At 38.5% G+C, this 21,837-nt stretch overlaps 1 protein-coding gene across 1 annotated transcript in view; it reads right to left on the bottom strand.

Moving 5' to 3' along the window:
• The window catches only part of LOC139735016 (neurexin-3-like), a 113,620-nt gene that overhangs the window by 32,754 nt on the left and 59,029 nt on the right, over positions 1 to 21,837 (bottom strand). Inside the window, exon 4 of the mRNA XM_071645793.1 lies at positions 17,308 to 17,484. Coding sequence (XP_071501894.1) covers positions 17,308 to 17,484 — 177 coding nt within the window. The remainder of the gene's footprint in view (positions 1 to 17,307; positions 17,485 to 21,837) is intronic.

The following is a 21,837-nucleotide window of genomic DNA, read 5'->3' as shown; positions in this document are numbered from 1 at the left end:
TGATTGATTGAGTCACACATGGTGAGCTGACCTCTGCTGTACCTGTTGGTTAAGATTGGGGACCACGGGACTCTTGGTGGAAGTCCCCCCCCCCCTCCCTCCTCCCCCCACCACCAACCACCCACTCCCAAACCAAAGAGTCACAGAAGGAATAACGCCTGAATCTTTAATGTCATGGGCAGTGTCACTGGTCAGTCCCCTATGAAATATAAATCATGCTCGACTAGACAAGCTGCGATGTTTCATTCATGGCTAGCTTCATATCTACTCTGGATGAGCCACAGAGCTTCACACAGGACACTGATATTAAATCTGCTTAGGAAAACTTTCGAGGATCAATGGCACAAGGTCATGGGCGAAATTGAATTTTTTTTTTCATTCTTCTTGTGACAAAATATTTCACAACTTCAAATGTCAGTTGGGTATTATGAATATTATAGTAATAAGAATATCAAGCCCTAATAATATGTGAGAATGAGGTAGACTTGGGTGTGACTGTCAACAGATGAGTGCACAGAAATAACATTATTCATCTAATATTTCTTTGAAAGTTTAAAAGTTAATCACTACAAAATAAAAATTGCAAGAGTAATTGATGACTTTAGCACATGAGTTATGTTTGATTTATCAATGATGATAATATCAGTGTCAAAAAATGATAATGATGATAACAATGATAAGAAATAAACTAATTATAATGATAATGATAAAATGAAAAATTCATCTAACATCAACATGATCATGACATTTACACTAGAAATATTGCAGACACTACTACTAAGGCTGGTGATAATCACAATGAATATAGCACACTTACAGAAGAAACAGCTCAAGAGCAATCAGTTTGTCTCTCTAAGAAGTCATATTATCTTGTATCAGTATCTAACTCTGTCACATTTAGTAAGATTCCGAGGGTGACAACCATTAATGCACATAATAAAACAAAAGAAAAACATTGCAATTCTGCATGGAGTATGGTTTCATGTCGGACCTTGGTCACATGGTGGATTTAAGAACCTAACCATCTCCTATTATGTGATATGCTTTAATAATTTGATGAAAATAAATCAGTAATAACTATTCAATAATCAGAATAAGATTAACAATCAAAATAGATTGATGATTTCACTTAAACGAATGCTGTATTTTTTTTTTTCAATCTGTGCAGGTCCACTGGCAATCACACAATTCCAAGTTTAGAGAATTGAAAATATATGTATCACCTTTATCTTCCCAACCTACTGTACCATAGCTGAATTATGAAAGGCATATTTTTATATTTATCTGACGAAAAACAGCTTCCTGCCTGCTGAGAATTCTAAGAAGAGATTCCTGGCTGTATCGAGATAGGCCGATATTAAGGTTTGGCTCACCGAACAATTACGGCAAACTGGTACATAATACCTTGATTAGCCCTTAGGCACATGATATCTATGCCATTTAGTCCAGTTATATTCTACTCCACTAGGTAAATCTAATTCACTGACCTTTTCAAAATATGCCATTGGTACTTTTTTTTTTTGTAGGGTGACATATAACATTAATGTTCCAAACAATTTGACAGGAAGTTCTGCGATGAATAAGCAATTTCAGTCGCAAGTCATGGTATACCAGACATTACATGCGGTGAATAATCAAATCTGTCGTTGATTAGAAAAAAATTGGGATTTTTTTGCCAATAATGGAGATTGATATTCTACAGCAGTAGAGTTTTCCGGTCATATCAAACATGATTTAGGTTTCTTATGTCTTTGAGAACGTTGGAGAAAGCACTCTTTTGATGGTTACAGGTAATGGTAGTGCTTAATGTATACAACAATCTCCTTCAGTGTATAATGCACTGATCCTGAAAAAAGATTACCTTTGAATGTATGGCACTGAATTTGAACTTGACCGAGAGACAAGTGAGCTCTTAAATGTCAAGTCTACTCCCTTCACCTAGCCATGATGAACTTTACATGACTCCTTTCAGACATAAGTAATGTATCTGAAAATCAAACATGAAGTTGTAACAGCCATTATTCTTTTCCCCTATGAACATGAGACTCAATATGTGACCGTGCATCACAAAACCAATCGCAAAGTTACATGCCCCGATTTTTATGTGAGGATCAAAAACAAGTGAAATGGGTCCACCAAGTCAATCTTTACTGTCTATATCATCTCAAAGAGCAATCCTTCTTCTACATGATTCCAAATTTTGGATCATGAAATGAATCATAAACTGTGTTTTTACTGGTTTTTATAGAACAGCACAGCTTGGTGAGATTACGCATTTGAATAAAACTTAAACTTCAAGGCCTCTTTTGTCAGTAAACATTTTTCCAGAGTCTGTATTTCCTGTCAATTATTTAGATAGGTTAGGAACGTCTATTTGTATTGAGTTACACATCATTTTAAAGCTTAGAGTCTGGTCTTTCAGATATTGCCCTCATCTCAAAATCAATATCTGGTGACTTTTTGTTGGTTTTGTGATGCAGCGTCACATAAATTACGATCCTTTTTAGAGTTGATCATGTAAGTGGTATGAAATTAACACTGACAGGTTAAGCATGGACACTGCCATTTTAAAAGATACATTTTCTTTAAAAACTTAGAAGAAAGTAAAGTGGATGTCATTTGAAGAATGGGGAGAGATGTTCAAGTAATTTCATGATCTCTGATCAGGATGAATACTTGTAAAATACCCAATGGATATAAAACTGGGATAAAACCTCTGAAATAAAAAAGTCATAAATTTGCCATTATCTATCAAATTTCACTAAAGAGCTTTACTGATCTACCTCCTTTCAGGCCTTACTGCTCCCGTACAATATGACCGACATTTTCTTTTGTGGCAAGTTCTCAAATTACATAATGAATAAATCATATAATCATATAATCAGCCAATAAAGAGGCACAGGTTTCTCAGGGTTTCCCCAATCATACCTCAATTGGGTAAACTCTCATGTTGTAAAATGCGCTAATGCAAGATAGCGATCACATTAAACTTGGTCGACACCATGCGAGTCATCGGGGGTCCAGAGGTTCCTCGCTGCCTTGTTTCTATGAGGTTCTGCGGTTCTACTAAAGCATTTGTGAGCTCGTCAATAGCTTCACCTGTGATGATAGCGCTTCTTGACAAATCAGAGAGATCCCTGAAAGGGGCAAGAGATTTGGCCCGCAAGTCCATCAGCTTGAAAAATTGATGGCGGAGGCAAGCTTTACTGTCATTTACGTGACTTATAAATTATGGATACCTCCCATCAAACTTTCATCAGTTGGTATTAAACAGTCCGCAATAGCCTGCCTTTTTTGTGGTTGGTGGTGTTACGGCAGCATGTTTCTTCTGGAATATATTTTTTATGTACACACGTAAATCCCTTCCTCTCCCCCCCCCCCCCCCCCCCCCCGAAAAAAGGAGAAAAATATATAGATGAAATGAAATAAAAAATGACAAGATTGACAATTGTGTCCATTTTTTCACACATCTCGCATTGACCTCATAGGAGAGTAGCAAAGAACATACATTTTCCATCACATGCGGGACTATGAATAATGAGATCCACTGGACCTCATCTCCCATGGTACAAATTATGATAGGGGAAAGAGTACATGAACTGCCTGCAATTTTCTTATCATCTCACTCTATCTATTACCTTCATGTTTCTTCAATCGTATGCTACTATATTCATCTTTCTTTCTTTCTCTCTCTCTCCTTGGACAGTTCTTTGATTAGGATTTGGGATAGAAGTGAGCCATTTATCGACTTGATATATCCCCCAAAGAAGTCTACATTTTGTTTCAAATCTGATAACACGATATGTTTCTCATGCATTAGTGTATCTGTCCTTTCCAATAAAGTTTCATCACACTCATTTCATATTCTGTGAATTTTGCAACGTGATCTCGTCTCCAATCTCCCCCTGTTTGAAAATCCTCAAACCAGTGTAAAGCCCACACCAATAAAACTTGTGTTTGCGGCTCGCTGAATTCATCAAATCTCCCTTTCATACCTAGATGGAAACATGAATCACGGGGGGACAGTAAGACTCACACCATGACCATGTGAAATGAATCTCCCACCCAACCCTTTCCTGTCACATGTCATCACTCATCCCTGGAAGACATTTGATACGTTGCCAATTTGGGGATCAAGCACAGACAGGATTCCAGAGGTGAAGCAGCTTTACAAAAAAAAAAAAAAAATCAAAAGTATTTTGAACTTGTGAGGGGAGGCAGATAAAGAGTAGTATGAAAAAAAAGAGAGAAACATGTAGAACTTTATGGCAGTCTTTACTATCCTTACTTTATTCTTTAAATGTGTTGATGCAATACATAGTATGATGATTACAGTGATATGGAGGCTTAATCTTTTGATGTGCGTATCACATTAATTGCATTACATCATCACATTTTGACAGTAATGAAAAGTTAAGAGTCTTGGTTCACGCCCTGGATAAATATCCTGCCTCAGAATTCTTACATGAGGTAATAATCTCCTTAGGGATCTTAAACATCAGACTAGCAATAATGTAGTGGCCTTATTGTACTCTTCACTTGGCAGAGGGATGATATTGGCTGCCACATGGTTGAAGTCACATGTCTGCCAAGGTAGGAAGTGGAACTAGTCTGGCTGTAAATGAGAAGTTCAGCAGATTATACAAGGGATGGTGCCAATACCAGTATAAAGAGGTATGGGAGATGAAAGAAACTAGATGAGCAAAATTATTATTTGTGTGTGTCCTCAATGTTTTATTTTTCATTTCTTTGATTGAGAGGACAACAATTCTTTGCAAAAAGCAATCTATTGCATGCCAGATGTGTGAGATGATTGTGTGGAACTTCAACCGACATGGATGAACAGGCCTACAGGCTGTCATTCAAAACCTGCATCATGTGCAGTATGATTATTCAAACAAAATATGGCAATGGAAAAGAGATGAAGATAATCTTAAATAAGTAATGAGGTTACTTTGCCAAGAGTAAGATGAGATGTGGACAGTCATTGTCAGTTGATTGTCCTTACAATGGGAATGTACTTACGATCTTTGCTGCAAATAATGACAACGTCAAACGCACAAATACGCCTGCAAATGTAGACCATCTCTACACTTTCCCCAACTTTTTTTTTGACTGATGAGCTACAGGGGGTTGGGGGGGGGGGGGGAGACAGAGTGGGATAAGCCTCAATATGATGGAACAAATCCATCTAATAAAAGATAATGAGGAGGAGGTGGAAGATGAATCAGTATATCATGGATGGTGGCAGAAAGCAGAAGAGGATGAAGGGGAGAAGGGGGTGATCAGGTAAAAGAAGAGAATGGATTTATGTACATTTTGTGGTGGATGCAGATTTGGCACTAGAGGACTCTCTTGCCTTCGAGGAGGGGCAAAATGGCCCCTCAAGGAACGGAGTGTATCAGTCTTCAGCTTTTCTTTTTTACCCTCTTCATCTGCACCATTAATGACGTATCACGGCAAAACTTGAGGGGAGGCAGGGGCCGCAGCCACGTGAGTGCACTGTGCAGCGATGTGTAAAATTACAAACCATCATTCATGGCCCCCGGGTTCTGTATTGGAGCATGCAGCTAGGGCTCATACTGGGATTTAGAGACCACCCCGCTTACCGAGATCTACCACTGGATGCCCATGGGAGTAGGGATGGAGGAGGAGGGGATGTATGTCAAGAGCAAAGTTCTTAAAGGTGTAATGGTTCTCTTCCTGATATGCAAGGCATCATATCTTTGGATTCACCAACAAAACCTTTCTACAAAGGCCAAGTCAAAAAAAAAAATCAATGCATAACATTGTCTGTTAAGATTAACAGTGGGTAAAAGTTTCTCCTAAACAGGCATTTAATTTCACAGGGACTTGACATAAAAAACCCCAAACAACCTGTAATGACATATGATTCACGTAGTGTTTTCTGACATGGTCACTGCCTTCCGCTTACACTGTGATTAATTCAAAAATCTGATAAATATTTTGATGTAAACAGTAAGCAATCCTCACCTAATACATCGTAATTTGGAAAGACATTTCCAGTACAGTATTTCTTGCCTTACTCTAGGAATTTTTCATCCCTCCATTTTAGGACTTGTGATATTACATGATATTCACACCCATGAGTAAAAATGAGGACTTGGAAATTGCTCTCAAAAAGAATGCTATACAATATATTATGATTAGCTGAAAGATCATATTTCTATAAAGTTAAATTAAATATAGTTATTATGTGGCATGCCAAGTTAATAACATCTAAAACAGTGAGAACACTAAGCTCTGTCATTTTTGTCCATACCACAAAGACAAATCTGTGAATCCAATATTCAGTACATTCTCATGCAATATATAGTATCATTTCTTATGTAGGTGTTTAGATAGATAATCTAGAAGAAGGTGTTGCACATTAATATCTTTTTTTCATAACAATGGTAGTCATAAAACAAATTGTGACACTAACAAGCTGTGAGAGATGAAAATGACAGTAATGATGCCCAAAACATCATGCTACTTTAAATCCAACTGGTAAAACACTTGAAAAACAAAGGGTGTGGTCACACAAGATGAAATTCTGATACTCTTACCCCAAGGGGGGAGCGTGTATCAACTAGAAATGGAGGGTGTAATATCAGTACAGAAATACATTTTACACTTTCTCCTTAATCAACTATGGAAACAATTGATGCAGAATGAATGTCTCCAGGGTAGAGCGAATTGTCATGCTGTTTCATTTCTGCACAGCAAGAATGGTTTGGAAATCACTATCATATACAGCACCACACATGGGTGAAGTGATGTCCACAGTAGAATGCTCAAACATTTTATTCTCTACTATGATAACAAGTTTGCGAAAATTAGCACTTTGCTGAAATAATTCAGACATGTCATCTGAAATCGAAATATGATTTATGTCAAAGGATGATAGAGTCCTCCGAGTACTGGTGGAGAAGTTGGTTGAAGATTGTAGCACTACTGTTTTCTCAATAGGAGCAGTGCTCATCTGGCAATTACACGGTATAAGACATTGTATATTTGCGTTATCAACTGACCCAATTTTTGGCTTGAACAAGCAGACATTAACTCAATTCCACATAATGAAGCACAAATACTTCTTCTGCAGTGCTTAAGGCATAATGAGTGTATTTCATCCAATAGAATGTCCAACTTGGCACGGTAACAGCACTTGCAGAAATGCACAATTACTTGATGTTTTCATTCAATCATACTCCCTCATCTTGCAAATTGCCTAATTTAGAGTATAAAAGAACTTATCCACAACAAAATATCTCGAAACATCTTGTTGAAGAGCTCTAAAGCCAAGGATCCAACTGTGACATGCCATCCACAAATTCCATGCATTGCTGTGTTAGTCGGTGATACATCCATGGTCCCACACATTGAAAGTGATGTGACTCCCTACCAGTGACACCATACCACCAGCTTGCTCCATCCAAGCAGATATGGAAGGGCCATCTCTCCAAAAAAAGTGTGAAGATGCCATCAACAGACAGACAGGTTAATATCATGTTAATCTATTTTCAAATATGTCAAACAGCAACAAACTGTTGAAAAGGGGGAAAAGGGGGAATCCAGGCTGAACATTCACACGACGAAATGGAGAACATACTCTGAATCAAAATGGTTTTTACCTGTCCCTGGCCTGGGGCAACATCCGCCTCACTATTCATCTGACAAATAAACAAGACGATAGGACATTCTTAGCAGTAGAGACGTTGCATCAGTATAATGAGTATCGCATCATTAATTGTAATGCCTTGCACATGATGACAAATCTGTCCATTATACAAATAGTGAATTGTCACAAGTGTGAGTAAAGACCATGCACTATTTGTTTTATACAACACCTCAGATGTCAACAGATGTGGTCCACACTAATTCTTGAACCTAGTACAAAAATGACAACCATTTTTTTATGAAAGGCAAATGGGTGGCACAGTCCAGTCAGAAAACAATGATCAGTTTAAGTTGTTGATTGAATACGTGCTTGTAACTGATTTTGCACGAAAAAAGGTATGTTTATTGTGACATCACAGGCATGCAACTGTGCAAAAACTATAAGTTGATCATGAGCTTAACACTGGATTCAATGTAAAGTGGTGACGTCAGTTGAGCGCTATCCATTTCTGCTCCAACAAAATTGCATGACATAAAAGCAGTGGTACTTTGTTACATAACTATGTTATGTGATGAGCAATTGACCAATCAGATTGCAAGAATCTTTTAGGTGTTGTACAGAGTATCATGTCATGCTTGCAAGCAGAGATCCGTCGAAAGGAGAGATTCTACATGGTGTTACTTGATAGAAATTATTTGATCTGCTATCTACTTATTAGTCCATTAGGTATAACTGTGGCAGAAAAATTACATATACTTGCGAACAAAAAGAGACATGTTTCAGAACACATCTAAGAAAAGTAAACTATGTCTTTGTGATTTCAGAGCCCAGAAAATAGTGTACAGCTTTCCCTAACATGTCCTGATTTCTTTTTTTTTTTCCAGACAGACCTTTACTGAACTATTGGAAGGAGTAAAATGATACAAGAAACAAGAGGGAAACGCCTTCATCACGAAATTATGCTATGAGTACGTGATAATCTGAGAAGAAGGCAGTTTGGAGATATTGATATGAATTTTGAGCACACATGCATTTAGATAGTTCCTTCTAACTGAACCCTGGTCTATATAATAATAATAATGACAATAATAATAATAATAATAATAATAATAATAATAATAATAATAATAATAACAATAATAATAACGTATATAATAATAATGTATCTCGCTAAGATGTTGATAAATATCATAGGATGTAGAATAAACTGATGGATGTGTATCTTACATGCAGGCTTTTACTAAGCATATGATGCTGCCACATTTTCATCTCTCTATCTCTCTCTATCTCTCTATCTCCCGGGGGCCTCATTTAAATGACATCTCCAGACAAATAGCATGTGTTCACATCATGACAGTTGCTTGCAATAAATTGGAGTCCAACCTAATTGTAACAATCAGTCCACATATGACCTCTTGTTTGCATGCTATGGTACGGTCATGGGCGAGCTATTTTGTGCACACAAACAGGTATCCGGGGAATAGCCGACTCGGGGTAGAATGGGTTCTGATTGCTTGTGAGGGCAGGCAAATATTGCATCATTATGCCACGGTCTTTTTCTCAATAGTCACGTCTAAATGTCCTTAGAAATCACTGTTGACTCAATTGTGACAGGCTTTCATATCCGCATATGTATTGGATGGACTCTGACAACAAAATCACGTCGTGCAGCATTTATATGTTTGGAAATATACTGATTCATTCTTTTAAATAGGAGTGTAAGCTCAATGGCTCAAAGGGATGGAGTTCAGTAGAAAACATAAAAAGTTACCACTATCATTCACAATGAATCAGTAGATATAGCAACTCAGTGAAAAACATACATGTGTAAAGATGCACAGGTTGCATATTCTGCAGAAGATCAGCAATGCATAGCTACATTATATATGGTCATTTGGAGGTTAACCTGAGGTACACAATAAAGCTCGACCCACTAATGAGAATTTTTTTACCCAACCACAAAAAACTTAGAACAAAATCACATAATCACAAATCTTTGTCATCTGTCAAATGTTGAAGAGAAATTTGCCCATTTATTGCTGTAATTTTTGTTGCATTCTTCTCCAGATATTAACAGTGTACTGGATTCCCATTATAACAAAGTCCTCGGGACCAGCAGTTTTCTTTCGTTATATCGAAATTTCATTATAACCTAACAAATAAACAATAAAAATACATACAGCGGATAACGTTGCAGCCCAAATTTCTACTTCGCTATAACCAGAATTTCGGTATAACCGTGTTTGTTGACCGGGAGTGCACTGTATAGCTTTATTTATAAACAAGTAAATATTTCCAGTGCCAACACCAGATCCACACGACAAAATTCTGCAGATCACAGAGCACTGACTGGGAGGGAATGGTACAAGTCATCGACCTCTTCATATACATTGATCCTCTGTGTGCGTTAAATCCATACCTTATTAGTCAGTAATGGGTATCAACACATTCATTGACTGTCAGGTGCATTAAGTTGTTGTTTATTTCCTTTATGATGTCGGCACATCAAAGTGTGGAAGAAGGGGGACGATAGCCGAAATCAATCGGGAAAGCGAGTAACCTAGAGTGTTCCCCATGCTGTACTTCACACACGAATCACCATGCAGGATGACATAAGCCTATTATGGGAATCATGTTAATCTATCAGAAAATCTATGAATCATGAGCTTTTACACTCTCAGTGCCCGATTGAAAACTTGCTGATGTAAATTTTTCAGCACCACCTTAAATTATAATTTTACAGGATGGAGCCTTCCACTGCAAATCATTGTAGGTTTGCATAATCTAGATGCAACAAATGTAACCGGGAAAAGGGTTGTAGTTGCTACCAAACAGAGTACCGAAGTTATGAAATCAGAGTCTTTTGTTCTTGCTTGGTCTGGAATGCTTGGTTTGGAACCGGGTGTAGATATTCACACTCGGGCCAGGTGAGGTTACTTAGAACCAGTTTCCATGGCGATGAATGGCTATGACATCACACTTTGGTACTCTATTATCAACCTGAAACATGTTATTTATAACATTCTCTAGCAATAACTAAATTAAATTAAACTAACTTGTGAGCTGACGACTCATTACTTCCTCACATGTGGTTGCAAATAAATTTCACTATTTTGTACACATTTTCAAGTTTCCCAACTTTTATACTTTACATCTAGTTTGAACAAAACTTATACCAGTTTGTTTGTTCTCATTATCTCAGTCAATTATAACATTGCACTTTACCCATACAAGATCTAAAATTTCCTACCAATTGCACACATTTTATGTGTTTTTGCTTGATGATGGACATCTGGGTGATGACAACTTTCAGCAGTAGATGTGGAAGAAGCTAAGGTTAGACTTGTTTCTTGCTGGTTTTGGGTTTAAGCTATTACAGCAATTGGGTAACAAGTTAAAGGGATCGTATAGTTTTGGTTGAGACCTAATTTCAGGTTTCTAACATTTTTTGGTGAGATAATGAAAAACCTCTTATGAAATAAGAAAGAGCATGTAATTCCATGAGGAAGTCAACGTTTATTTGATGAAAATTGGTTTTGAAATGGCTGAGATATCCAAAACAGAGCGATTCTAGTAAAGTGTGGGACCCACACTTTATTACGATCGCTTTGTTTTACTTTGTTTTTGGATGTTTCTGTCATTCCAAACCCGATTTTCATCAAATAAACTTTGACTTCCTCTTAAGATGGTATGCTCTGTACTATTTCGTATGTGTTTTCTTGGTATCTCGCAAAAAGTTAAAAGACCAATTCTCATCTCCACCAATACTGTACTATCCCTTTAAATGCCAAATTCATATTTTGATCTCAGTAAAGCTTTAAGTGTATGAAAGAACCAATTGTGCCCTCGTAAATCAATAGAACAAAAATGTTTTGTTTCGATGATAAATTCGATGTGCTAAATCATCTCACATGATATGACAAAATGTCAACAGAATTATGGTTTCTCACTTTAAAATCTCCAAATTTAAAGTTTTGTGCTGACTCACTATACAAATACGACTGGTGCGAGTCTATTATGAAAAAACACCATCGTACTTCACACATGAGAAATGCCATCATGCCACAGCTGTAATGAGTTGGATGATAAGCCTTCCCATACAGGAATAATGCTATCTGTCATTCATTATTTTTACTCTTCTCTTAATTCCCCCATGCCCCTATTCCCATTCAGCAAGCTCCCAACAATTATAGTGACCTCAAATCCAGTCTGGTATACACACAGCATTCCTAATTCCCAGTGATCCCTCCCACTTGTAAACAATGCAACAGCTGGGGTTGGGAGTCTAATCTGGTGACAGATGTACAGAAGTTTTCCATTCTTCTGGCATACCAGCAAATATAAGTAGAAGGTCATTAAACGAGAAATTTGAATGATTATATTCAATATAATCATTTTACAGAGAAGAGTCATAATGGCGTTGTGTAAATGATTGGAAACTTGAAATAAAAATAAAATTTTGAATAAGCCAATTTGTAGTTCCACTTTGCACATCGGTAGTAAAAGGTCATTTATGATAAGAGGTGTATTGGTTTTTAAATTCACTGTAATGTAATGATTGTTCATGTAATCCTTCTAAATGGTTCTCTAGAACATCCACATGACAGCAAAAAGAGTCTATTAAAGTCTAGTATTTGGCAATGAAAACGGAGGAAGTTTTTTATGCATTCAATGCAAAATGTTAGATGGATTTTTTTTTTTGAGAGTGTTAATTGAGGGGCCATTCTTGTTGCCTGGAATATACATGCTCATTGTTTGTATGAACATGAACTCCTTAACTTGCTACACCAGGCAAACGTATGCATTATGTTGCTTTCAAAAGGAGTGAGGTGCCTAACCAACTAAGACAAAGGTCATGCACTTGAGTTAATTACAAACTGGCTTGTTCATACAGATAGTCCACAAAATAAGAAACACAAGTGAGATAAGACTTATTTCAGTGAATTTCAGAAACTTGCTTTCAGATGCATGCTGCTATCCTGAAGAATAAGTGCATATGAAAAATCTTTGAAAAAAGTTGTTTCATTCAGAAGTGAATAATAAGAAAATGCAGTAATCATCATAAAAAGCATCTTAAAAATGTAAGTGCATAAAAAAGAGTAGATTGTAAGAGAGATAAGTGACTGGTCATAAACAAGTTGCTTGCTCCAATCAAACCTTAAAGAAAAAAAAAACTGTTAGCTATAAAGAAACAAATTGAAGAAAAAAATGGAGCACAAAATTTGAAGGTGAAGAAAATTTACATGAATAACCTTCAGTTGAAGACTTACCCTAAAGCGCCTACATTTACTGCGTCTATACTGAAAAGCAATCAAACAGTCTAAGACAATCATTAGTTTGCATATTCAAGCATTTCTCTCACTGCAAAATATGGGGCGCAAAATTGATGTGGGATGGTCACTTTACATATTAATAGCATGCACTGGCAAACACAGGAGGAGTACTCTCTTTTTTTTTTTTTTGCAACATGTAAGCAAAGGATGATGGCTGTGATGGACACGTATCTACAGTGGAAGGAGTGGGATTAGCTAACAAACTAAACGACTGGCCCGCTGGAACATATATATACTAGCAAACAGAAGTTACTCAAAGACTCATGCACATACTGCGTGTGAGAGTAATCAGAGGGTACACGGAGTGACAGGTTAGGGCCATGGACAAGCCAAGATGGTTGCTCATGCAAAGCACATGCTCCTCCGCCAAGGTAAGCCAAACTCGCAGCACCCTTTCAGCCATGATGTTGCCATGGAAACGAAAGCTCGGGGAGTGCCGCCGCGGCGATTGACGGAAATCAGGCAAATGGACCCCGTAATACCCGTTGAAATTTGCGCTTCCTCGGGACGCCTCCGTTTTGGGGAAGGAGGACGGCCGTGATAAGCCCGTGTCTGTCAATCTGTGTAACATTTTTCCTGTCATTGTTCTTTGGAAGGAACACTCATCCATCCCGCTCCAAATCTCTCCACACCAGCCTCTCAAATCTAAGCCCCCCATGTTGCTCCGCTTCACACCCCCCTCGCTGTGCCTTGCAGGGCCACAATGTTGCTGATATCACCTTTCAATTATTCATAACATTAGCTCCCATCACAAGGACCCTTGGTGTTATCTCTCCTTCTCTCTCTCTCTGTCTTTTTCTCTAATTCACAAAGTTGAGGTCCCACCACCCTGTGAATCTTACACCGGGGTAACAAACTCTTTTCAGAATACTTAGCTTACTCAACCTCCTCCCTTAAAGCTCTTACATTCTTGTTTGCTAGGTTTCAGTCTCTGCTTTTTCCTCATTCATTCACTTTCAATTCTTTCTGTATCAAATCTGCTGTCTTTCTCTCTCTCTCTCATTTTTAAAGAATTGTAAATTTCACCTGTATTCTATTTATGCACAATACGACTGTTGAGAATGAGAAAATACTGGACTTCTTCAGGAAAAGGAGTTAATCTATTCATTCATTCCTTCAAAAGATAGAGTGTGAGAATTGAGCACTTGGAAGACTTTATGGGGTGCTGTTCCCATGAAAACAACTCACAGATATCTACTGTCACTTGGTGTATCTTCATAGCAATGCAAACATCTGTGCACCATTGCATCATCATTCTATTGAAAAAGTGTTGATTACTTTTTCTCTGGAATAGTACAATGGACGTTGACATGGATTGAATTATGATTTATGAATAGAGACAGGTGTTGATTATATTCATATATATTCATATATTCCATCATTATGCATACATCTACTCTTTCTTTCTTTCCATCTCTATCTTTCTTTTTCTTTACTGCTGTCAAATGCAGTCTTTTATTTTTTGGGGAAATCAAACTGCTACTTAATTCCACTTGTGAGAAACTTGAACAGCTCACAAATTCATTCTTTTTCTGAATCATTTTGTTGAGGCAGAGATGCTTTCCTTGCTGCATTAGTCTGTACGTCATCATAATTTTGAGACCACTCTCTCCCACTTCTTGTCCCCTCTGTGCGCTTTCCCTTTCGACGTGCCCGTAAACCCAAAGAGGAGGTTTGACGTGCTGTTGAAAGCTGCATGAGCTCTTGAGATCCGAGTCTTGTAAGAGGGGGGCCTAAGAGCACGGCGGCGAAGGCCAGCATTTTACCTCATCTTAAAATAGTTTGCATACACCCTGCTTAATGGCTCATCTGCTATCAGTACTACGTATTCCTTCATTTCCAGAAACTCTTCACATCGGTTGCCACTCTTGTGACATTGCCAATTTGCATTCCAGCTGTACGGGCTACTGTCATTAGTGGTTTGACAGACAAAAATACAAAGAGAAATTGAAGGGAGGGGAAAAAGAAACTGCACAAAGCACACTTCTCATGTTGAAAGATGCTAGATCTTTCATGCCTTGATGAGTGATAGGGCAACGGCATGTAAGCATTACGTTTCAATGTAGACACACCAACGAAGGGGAATCCGCCAAGCAAATCCCACCTTACATTTCCAGAAGAGCCAAGTGTGTGCTCGTGGCTGAGGGTAACCTTTAACCTTTAGAATGGATGACATTACAAAGCTTCCCATAGTAGCCGAATATTACATTTGCAAACACATTCTGGACCCTTTTCTCTATCTCTCTCCATAGTGTTTGTGGTAATGAGAATGGCAACACTGGGTCCTGTATAAATATCTTAGATGGACTCAGACTTTACCCCAACCCTCTAGTCTTTCTTCATCTGGGCACAGACCATCAATCTTTCAGTAAAAAGTAGGACAGAGTGCATCAAACAGACATTTGCTCTCTTCCCCTTTTTTGGGCCTAAGACACACACACACACACACACACACACACACACACACACACACACAGATGGGAGTGCAAGTGAGCAGCCCCAACTCGAATGTAACGAAATCCGCGACAAGGCTACAGTAATCACTCCCTGGCCGGCCTACTGTTTGACACGGCTATAACAGATTGCCCAGATCTGCTAACCAAATCAACAGCCCACACCGCTCCTACAAACACTAACACTGGAGTCGCATGTTTAAAGTTCAGTGCCATTGACCCTAAGGCATCTTGTGGGGGTAGAATCTGCTGCATCACACCCTGATGATAGTAATAATGCAAGAGGATTCACGCATAATACTTAAATTACTCCCCCCCCCATTAGTTTTTATTTCCAGACACAATAAAATAAACTGAATCATGACTATATTTTTCAGTTCTTTGGCCAACTTGCACAAAAACAAATCAAAAGCAATTGTACAAGGGAAAGGATATTTCATACAGACAACTTATACAGTCTGCATCAAAAATCTATGAGTTTAAAGGAATTTCATGCACAAACGTTTCATCTGAATAAAAAAAAAACTCAGAAAAAAGGGGGAAATATATATAAAATCAGGTAGTACCAATGATAATCTATTAGGATATTAAGGTTTTAATTTCAATAACATACATAATATCATTGATATACTGTATACGCCATATATTTTGCGAGTCTTAAGTTTTCGCGAATCGAGAATTCCTGACAATTTTGTGAGTAGCTAAATTTGCAATCGTGGAGTCCTGTACTGAACAGAGAATTGTACATGTGTACGTCACATTCACATTGGGGTTCGGAGTCAATATTTTCACATGTCTTTAATTTCACGAATAGCACCTGACTCGTGAAATTCGCGAAAATAAAAACCTCGCGAAATATTCGGGGTATGAAGTATTTCTTTGTAAGATCATTTGGGAGACATTTAGAGGAAATCTGCAACAATTCTATCTTTTTGAAAAATCGTTGAATTCTAACAGAAAGAGGAAATAAACTGAACGAATGAAAAAACAGATTTCTCAAGCGTTGTATCATTTCACTTTTAAAAGTTGGAAAGAAAAAAAAAAGATTATATCATTATAAAGGGGGTCAGTTCTTCCTTTCTTTTCTCTCTAGATTGTTTCTCATTCCATTTCACATTAGATCTCCTTATCTCTTTCTCACAATCATCCCTTCCTCCATTCCTTTCTCCATATATCACTCTTGGCATGTTGTTCTTTTCTTCCTCCTTTTTCCGTTTCAGCTCTTCCACAATTCTTACTGTTCCTCATCATGCCCTGATTGATTTTTTTTTTCCATCACCCTCTCTCTACCCTCTCTCATTCCGTCTTAGATTTGTGTGAGGCTGCTGACTAAAGGGATATTCACCTGATGACACTCTGACACCGTCTTGGACGGCAAAGCATTCTGGACCTTTCCATTAAAGTCTGGCCAGAATGCTTCCTTCTGGCAGGAGGGGGTAAAAGATGGCGCATTCTTCTCACAAGCATGCCTCTAAATCATCAGAAAAACATAGCAAAAGCTGACATTCCTCCATAGACTTTTAAAAGTCCCTCAGCATCGAGACGCACGATTAATCCAGACAGCTGCACATACACTTCAACACGAGCGAACAAGTTTGAGAGACAATTAATGGAAATGAAAATGAAATCATTTTTTCCCCTCCAATATTGTCAGCTAAGAAGCAGAAAGCCACTGAGTTGTATAGCTACCTATCACCTTCTGCATCTATGCTGACAATTTTGCAGAGCTATTGTGCAAAAAGGCCTCATGCAAACATACAGTTGCACATGCAAATCGGTAGATTATTGGGGGGGGGGGGGGAGGACACTGAAAGCGAACATTACTTATCCCCTCAGCATGCAGATCAACAGCGGTGCATACATAAAGCCAAAAAGAGAACAAAGAGAAGAAAATTCCTACCTTAGCGTTCCACTTTGGGAGCAGGAGGTATGAGTCTTCGGTGAGAAACGTGATTGGATCTATGGCGTCCACATCTTCAATGGCAAAGATCACATTGCCACTTATCTGGACGAATGGATCCCTGTCGCAGGCCAAGTCAAGCAGCTCCAACATGAAATCCTCTCCGTTGTATATCACCTGGATGAGAGAAGTTAGAGGGATAAGTGATGAAGGAGATCACATTAATGCTTTTTAGAGGGCTACTAGCGAGCTTTAGATCTGTGATGCAAACGCCAAGACGACGCTAACTAGGCAAAAATTGGTGTTCTGCAAACGCGCAAGACAGCTATTTCCATTGTCTAACCTGGGAGGCTGTGTCATCTTAGCTTTCATTAAAGTACATAATCATCTGCAGAAGATGATGAACTATCAAATGAAGGACTGCAGCACACATCAGCATTCCTTGCGACAAATCACATCAGAAATTAATGAAATGATATTGGGGTATTCACCAGCATTGTAGGGATTTATCCATTTAGGAATGACATGAGAGTGGAGGTTTATCGTTCGTTCTTCTCATAAAGTGCCTCTAAATAGAGTATGGGCCTAAATGTTGGTTAACATCTCCATACTGCAGGGAACCTCCAGAAAATCGTACATACAACCTCATGAAGCAACAAGCACACAGATTTAAAAAAAAAACAAACAAACAAGAGGGCATTGTGAAAATTTGACATTTTTCAACAAACATACAAAAGGGGGAGAAACCATCATTGCACTTGCCACTCTTAAGCAGTCACTAAATCAGTATCTGGGCAATACCACTTGCATCAATTTTTGGAATCTTCTTTGGAATCCCCTCAAATATATATCAGGACTAAACAATCCTCGCTTAAAATGCCATCAATCAAGATGCTGTCAGAGAACTGTATCCCTTGTTAGTTTTATGAATGCTTTGTTGTTGTTGTTGTTGTTTTCAGTTTCAGTTGGATCATATTTCTGTATTTCTGCATGAAAATTATACATGAACTAACAATGCATGTATTCAAACAAAAATGCAGATAATGAATTTGCGTAATGTGCAAAGTGTAATGATCATGATAATTTTTACAGTATTTGAACAGATACAATGAAATCGAAGAAGTCTACAACACAATTATTTTCAGTTTGAGTGAGAGGGGAAAAAAATGCAGGAGTCTGCCATCTTAAAGGACAAGTTCACCTTCATAAACATAAGGATTGAGAAAATGCAACAATATTAGTAGAACACATCAGTGAAAGTTTGAGGAAAATTAGACAATCGATGCAAAAGTTATGAATTTTTTAAATTTTTGTGTTGGAACCGCTGGATGAGGAGACTACTACAGCTTGTGAGTCATATGCGTACAACAGTATAAAGAAAATATAAAAGAAAATTCAACATATTTTCACTTTTTTCGCATAATAAAAGAGCAATTGACTTGCCTCTTTCTAAAGGCAGGGGGAATAATATTACCCATAACATTTATCGTTAACGAGTCAGGGGAATGTGTACTTTTTTCAAAAGATGGAATTTTGTGAAATTCTCTTTATATTTTCCTTATATTGTTGTACGCATGTGACATCTAAGTTATTCATACACTGCAGTAGTCTTCTCATCCAGCGGGTACTGCACAAAAACTTCAAAAATTCATAACTTTTGAACGGATTGTCTGATTTTCCTCAAACTTTCAATGATGTGTTCTACTAATATTGCTACATTCCCTCAATCCTTATGTTTATGAAGGTGAACTTGTCCTTTAAGCAGGTGGTTAATAATGAGAGCTGATGGCAGACTTTTCTTTCAGGAGCAAATGATTACAGTAGAGGGAAATAAATGTACCAGTATGCACTGTATGTTCCTCATCTCGTCATGACAAAAAATAACTACCTGACATAAATCTGGGTCATCACGACTTTCTGCTTTTATAGTCCCTCATCAAAAAAATTCATCCATTGTTTAGTCTACTACAGTGTCAGTAAACACACTGGTGCCCCCAAAACTGTCACTAGCTCTGCAATACTAGACTATAGACCATTCCACTGTTGATAGGATGGTGTACAAGACTGCAGGCAAAAGTGTGCTGGGGGTAATGCTTTATTTTTGAATTTTCCCCCTCTATTTTCCAAGGGAAGAAAGCTTATTTTGTCTTCCACAGAGGAGATCCCATCTCAGATCTGTTTCCTAAACATTTATCTCCAAAGCACAATACGATAGTCTGTTGACAGACAGTATGGTAAGCAAAGTGTGTTTGTAGCATCAACATTTAAAGCTCACCCATTTCTAACACCAGTGATTGAGGTCAGTGCTTTGCTGGATAATTTTCCAAGAAACTATCCTCTGATCAATCTTTGGAAGATGATGCAAAAAGAGCAAAGGTACACTGAGAAAGGATATTGTTGGAGTCATGTTCCTATAGAACTGTTAAAAAAATGGTTTTCAAGAAGATCCATGACTGCAGTTCGTTCTCAAAGCTCCTTCATCAAAGGCATTGCAATGCAGTAGAGTATACCTTCCAATGTTCATGCTTTAATGTACACTTGCCAGATTTGACGTAACATGTGTGATGCCTATATCACCCTTCATCTTAGTTGCAACACACGCTTCTTTCATTCTCTCATCACCATGGCAACTCATCACCATGAATGGAGGACTGGAGTGTCATCCACCCCTTCAAATACAAGGAGAAAGAACGAGAGAGACAGAGGGACAGAAAGACAGACAGAGACAGAGGGAGAGTGAGAGTAAGGCGAGATGGAGAAGGAGGCGAGATGGAGAGAGTGCAGCATCACACCTTGAAACACGCAATCTCTGCTAGGAGAGGAGGAGGAGGAGGAGGCTGCTAATATTGCTTCTACGGTACCCCTCTCAAGCTTGCCTCTGCCATATCTTCCCCTCAAACGCACTTTTATTGATCAGATGTGTTCTATTTCAAATAAAAACATAGCGGATGGGGAAAAAAAGGAGCACATTGAACAGCTACTAGAACAGATCCCCACTTCTCTTCTTTCTTTGAGCGTTAAGAAGAAGAAGGAAAAAAAAAAGGGACAAGGCAAGATTAGCGCAATAGAAAGGGTTGACAGTATTGATTACGAATGCGCCATCGTTTGCTGGGAGAGTGAATATTATTTTGGAGGTGTGTGCCCCACGGGCCCTGGCCGGGGCTGCGCATCAAATTTTCTGGCTTTACGCCGGCCCAGTCGGACATGGCAGGCTGTTGACAGTGTTTTCACAGGCTCGATGCATTGCCAGGGCTTGAGGAGACGGTATGGCGACAGCCGACACTCCATCAGACACGAGACTGGAGTACCATTGCATCTTGTAAGCGCATATCTTCACTGTGTTCACACTGGCTATGGAAGGGGACCCACTTCACCGGTACAGTGCAAGCATATGAGCTACTCTGAAACACACACATCCCTGAGAAATCACTGCCTAACACAAAAAGAAGTAAATGGGACTGGATATGAATGCTTGATGTGCGATGACTTCTGGAAATTGTGAAACCATAATGCTACATAATTGTAAAGTGACAACGTGAGGGAAGCAACAAATGTTTGGAAAATATCACTTTAGGCAGAGTTACACACCATCTTCAAAGCAATTGCACATAAACCAGACTTATCTGCCAGGCTTTGAATTAGTATTTGGCCTGACTTGTTCCACCATACATAAAAATGTCAGCAACTACACAATTTCAAGTAAATCTGTAACCATGACTTTGTTAATACTATAATACTGCAGTGGCATAGGACATGCTTTCCGATGGGTTAGGACAATGTATCAATGGTATACAGAAGGTCTCACCAGAAACTAAAAGAAAATATACTACACAGAAGCCAGCATTTAATTGACTCTCTGTTAGCACAAGGACAAGACATTTGGAACAAAACATATGTAAGGCATTCTGTCCACGGAATTTCAAGGACAAATTTGCATCTGCAGTGAACTACTAGAATTGCATCTAAAATTGTCACTATACACAGTGGCTATTTAGAGCCACATTATTGTAATTGCAGTGGTGCTCTGTGGCAATTCTGAAGCAAACTGTGGTGATCACAATCAGACTTCATGCAGTTTTAATGCATACTATGGTGATTTGTAGTAAGCTGGGTTTTCTTTGCAGACACCATAGTAATCTGGAGATGCATAATCTTTTCTGTATTGATTGCATGGCCTTGGGGTAAGGCTTAAAGGGTTTGGTCACTTTGATACAAAATGCACATGGATAGCTCGGGGAATCATGTGAACACAGTACTATTGCCAAGTGTTTGTCTGACAGCAGAGAGACACAAAGTAAAAAGAGAAAAACTCCCCTCCATCCGAAGAAGAGACACGGAGGGGAGGTAGGCTTTCGTCTGCTCATTCGAGTGTCTGCGTCTGCGCATATCTGTGATTGTATGCGCCTGCCTGCCTGCCTTGCCTGCTGTGGTATTGGCCACGCTTTGGAGCGAATTGGGCAAACATGTGTCTCCTCGGGCAGTAGCTGTTATTTACCACCTCCTTGTATCTGCCTTGCTGCATGGTGGCCT

Source organism: Diadema antillarum, unplaced genomic scaffold, assembly GCF_040938485.1.
Source record: "Diadema antillarum isolate AM-2024a unplaced genomic scaffold, OU_Dant_1.0 scf00000027, whole genome shotgun sequence".
Taxonomy (NCBI): Eukaryota; Metazoa; Echinodermata; class Echinoidea; order Diadematoida; family Diadematidae; genus Diadema; species Diadema antillarum.
This window is presented reverse-complemented; position numbering and strand designations above follow the sequence as displayed.